At 40.9% G+C, this 4018-nt stretch overlaps 1 protein-coding gene across 2 annotated transcripts in view; it reads right to left on the bottom strand.

Moving 5' to 3' along the window:
* Positions 1 to 1310: 1310 nt before the first annotated feature.
* The window catches only part of RPA2 (replication protein A2), a 36137-nt gene continuing 33429 nt past the window's right edge, over positions 1311 to 4018 (bottom strand). For both annotated transcript variants that reach the window (XM_015557260.1, XM_006777468.2), the window contains exons 7-9: positions 3824 to 3931; positions 3551 to 3645; positions 1311 to 2005 (exon numbers count right to left, since the gene is read on the bottom strand). In XM_015557260.1, the coding sequence (XP_015412746.1) occupies positions 1921 to 2005; positions 3551 to 3645; positions 3824 to 3931 (288 nt within the window). In that variant the 3' untranslated portion in view covers positions 1311 to 1920. The remainder of the gene's footprint in view (positions 2006 to 3550; positions 3646 to 3823; positions 3932 to 4018) is intronic.

Genomic DNA, 4018 nt, shown 5'->3' with positions numbered 1-4018 from the left:
GGAGCTCTACAAAGACTGGGATTTCATTCTGCTAAGGAATGGGCTGCCTGTGCTCAGCCCCACAGGCCTCCGTAGTGCTCAGAAACCACACAACTCCTGTGAGACCGTGTGAGTGCCAAGATGGTAGGGAGTTCAGTGCCACTGAGCAGCTACTCTGTGCTACTGGGAATGCTGAACCAGCAAGTCCTGCGATGCCAATCTCCTTATTTTGTTTTAAATTCCTAGTGTCTGATCAATAAACACTTGCTGAGTTAAGGATTAAGTAGGAAATGTTTTTTTAAAATATATTTTTATTGATTTCAGAGAGGAAGAGAGGAAGAGAGAAAGAGAAACATCAATGATGAGAGGCAATCATTGACTGGCTGCCTCCTGCACGGCCCCTGCTGGGGATCGAGCCTGCAACCCGGGCATGTACCCTTGACCGGAATCGAACCCGGGACCTTTCAGTCCATAGGCTGACGCTCTATCCACTGAGCCAAACCAGCTAGGGCTGAGCAAGTAGTTTCTAATTGCTGAATCCTCATATCCAAATTAAAAGAAAAATAGACTTCCACCCAGAACCAGGGCTATGCCTTGCCCATTTGAGGACACGAGCCTGAAAACTAGAAAGAGAAGTCCGCCACCCATATAAGTCCCCTATCATGCATTCTGAGTTCAAATGCATATTTTTAGCCTATTTTTGGCTCACTGCCCTTTATAGGAAACAATCAAGAAACAAATAGACATACTGGTGACTGACTTTTAAACATCTGTCTGCTCCCAAGAGAGGAACTACTCTGCATAAGCCAGGATGGTGGAGCTTTCTCCACAGCTGCTGGATCTTTTAGAAACATCGTTAAAACAAGCATAGGACTTTTATTTGCATATTACACCTCATTAACTTAGAATTAGCTTACTGTCTGGAATTGTCAGAAACACCTTGGAACTAGTTTCTTCTCCCACAAGAAAAAAGGAGCTAATTAAGTTGGCCAAAAAATAGCCAAGGCCTCTTAGAATTTCATCTTGAGGTGACATGGTAGGTATTTTATCAGTCACATGATCATATATTGCTAGAGTCAAGATTAAGGCCTGCTTTAGAGCCCTCATTAATGGCAATGCTAGATGCTTTACAAACTTTATTTCATCACAAACCTATAAGGAAATAACACTGTTGTCTTTTCATAAATGGAGGCTCTCAGAACTGATGTATCCTGCTCAAGATCCTAACCAAAAAGCAGAACCACGATGTCAAATCCAAGTCAAGTATGCTGTACTGTCTCAGATATGGTAGTAATTAAAAAGAAAAATAAGAATGTCTTCACAAGTTACTGCAATAATAGAACTACTTTATTAAACATATGAATGTACTTATTTTGTACAAAACACGGTGATATTTCTTTCTCTCCTCTGCCACACGAGGCTACCACTCTAGAACTTCCTATTTACCAAAACACTTGGCAGCAGTCATGACAAGTTGAAGAAAAGTGCAATTCTGAAAGTAACACCACATAACCAAAATGGGGAACAAAACCAGGCAGAAGTTAGCAGGTTTCTTGGCTAGCTCTCTGCTGACAGATCCTAATCGTACTCAACAGGTAATATTTTAGGAATAGAGACTCCTGAGTATATAAGTAAATACTGCCCAACTCTATGGCAGCATCCCTCTTCTACTTCCATCTATCCAGATGTTATTATAACTAATAATTTGTAACTTCTTTTAAGAAATTCCAGTTTGGCTCACACCCCTATGAGTTGCCTATCTCACTTTGAATTTCAAAATAACGGAAGAGCAGTAAGTTTCAAAATGATGTCAATTGAGACATTTTTTGGATGAAACCTACTTTCTAGAAGTCAACTGTTCAAAACATATGCACAGCTGGACACAACAGACTGAGAAAATAGGTCCCGCTGGAAAATATGTTGGGTACCAATTAGATCCAGTTATTCTGCATCTGTGGATTTAAAATGATCATCATCCACAGTGGAATAGATGTGTCCCTCGTTGCTTAGAAAATCCACAGCTTGCCTAAAAAGAAAGGGAGGGAAAAAAGCTCATTTTCTTTCTTTATAAAAAATTTTTATATTAAAACTTTTTTTTTCAGCTGTGACTCCAGACAGGATCCAAAGAGGAGTTTTACCATCTCTTCTGTGGGTTTTATGGAGACTTAGTTTACCCTTCTGTGTTAGCCTCTTAAGGCACTGAGTCAACCTTAAAAGGGCACAGTAAAGGGCAAAGAAAGGGAACTGCCTTCCTGACATTGCCAAATATATAAACTTCACTACCTCCCCACTTTCTATCTTAGCTAAGAATTCACATCCATTTGCTCACAAAAAGCTCTTTCAGGGAGAGATGCCAGTAAAATTACAGAACTGAGGTAATCCATGGAGGCAATGGCTACTGGGAGAGGGCTGCCTTGGATAACTCTCCCAAATTATATAAAGGCAAGAAAATAGAGCCTCACTTAAGTACCAGTAGAAGCAAATCAAAACAATCATCTAAAGTTGTAGTCCAGCTTGCACATAAAATCTCCTAGCATAAAGAGCTATTTTTAAAAGTTGCCCTCCCCACCCACCCACTGAACCTCTAGCCTGCCCGCTGGGAAGTAAAGTTGAAGGAAGTAAAGGGAAGGTCTTTCCAGAAACATTAAGAGACCTTCAAACCTTCACAGCCCCCAGGGCCAGAGTCAGTAACATATTTAGTAACAGGAACGATTTATAGAACAGCTATGTGGCAGCCATTTTATACCTCATCGTCATAGTTACTCTGAGACTGAAACTATTATCCTCATTTTATAGGACAGGAAATGAAATTAGACCTGAGCATTTTTTCTATCTAGGCCTAGCATACTGATTTATGGTAACAACAATCCAAGTATCATAATACCCCGTTTGATTAGTTCACTGGAATCAGGAAGCTGCTTGATAGAGTGTCAACTCTACCAGGGCGAGACTGTGGGGAGGACTGTCTAAATGGCTTCGGGTGCAGACAGCCTGATGCATACACCTCCACAGTAGGATGGTAATGCAAATGGTACTGTACATCTAAAGACCAGAGCTAAGGACCTCACACTCCTCCAGATTTAATCAAGAGGTATAAGGTCAATTTTGCTCAAAATTATATCCCACATAATGGGATTCAGTATTTGTTGAATGAACAAACGAATGAGTGATGGTGATAGTTAACAACATCCTTGCAAGTTCTTTTCTATTTTTCCATGACTGAACAACTTCCTTTCTGTCAACAGATAGTTTTGTGGTTTATTTTCTTAAATTTATTTTTTATTAATATCAGAAAGGAAGGGAGAATGATAGAAACGTCAACGATGAGGGAGAATCACTGACTGGCTGCCTCCTGCACACCCCCAACTGGGGATGGAGCTCGTACCCAGGCACGTGCCCTGACTGGGAATCAAACCATGACCTCCGGGTTCATAGGTTGATGCTCAACCACTGAGCCACACCAGCTGGGCAACATAGTTTTTTTAAAACCCACTTCTCATTGCCAGGACACTCTGACGAGGTGAAACGGGCATAATTCTGGAGTCCTAGCTCATAGAAACCAAATACTCACTTGATTGAGGCTAAAGGCATGTGTTGAAGCTGGTTCTTGAGATCGTGAAAGTTCAATCCTTCAGGTCTTGGGCAAGCCTTAATCAAATTCAGCACCTGGACATTAAAATCAGAACGATTTTAGCAACTACTTTGAATCAGCTCCCTTCTTAAACCAAAGTGTCTTTAAAAGAAGGAAACAAGTAGGGTACTTAGCCTCAGAATCATTAAGGAAGTAGCAAAATTTAAGACAGTCTGTGCTTTGCATTTCTGGAGCCATTCAAGTAGAGTTTACCTGGTTTTGGGCCACAGTGAGGCCATTTGCCGGTATGAGGCTATTCCCACCAAAGCTCCCTGCTTCACCCATTCCTGGATTGCTGATAGGCGCTCTCCCGGCTGAGGGCTGAATTAAGAAATAAATTCACAACATTAGGAAATTAATAAATTTAAACACAGTCCTTGCTAATTTAAAGAGCTTGTTAAAAAGCAT

This window comes from Myotis davidii, unplaced genomic scaffold, assembly GCF_000327345.1.
Source record: "Myotis davidii unplaced genomic scaffold, ASM32734v1 scaffold149, whole genome shotgun sequence".
NCBI classification, from domain to species: domain Eukaryota; kingdom Metazoa; phylum Chordata; class Mammalia; order Chiroptera; family Vespertilionidae; genus Myotis; species Myotis davidii.
The sequence above is the reverse complement of the archived record's forward strand: the minus strand, read 5'-3'. Positions and strand labels throughout refer to the sequence as shown.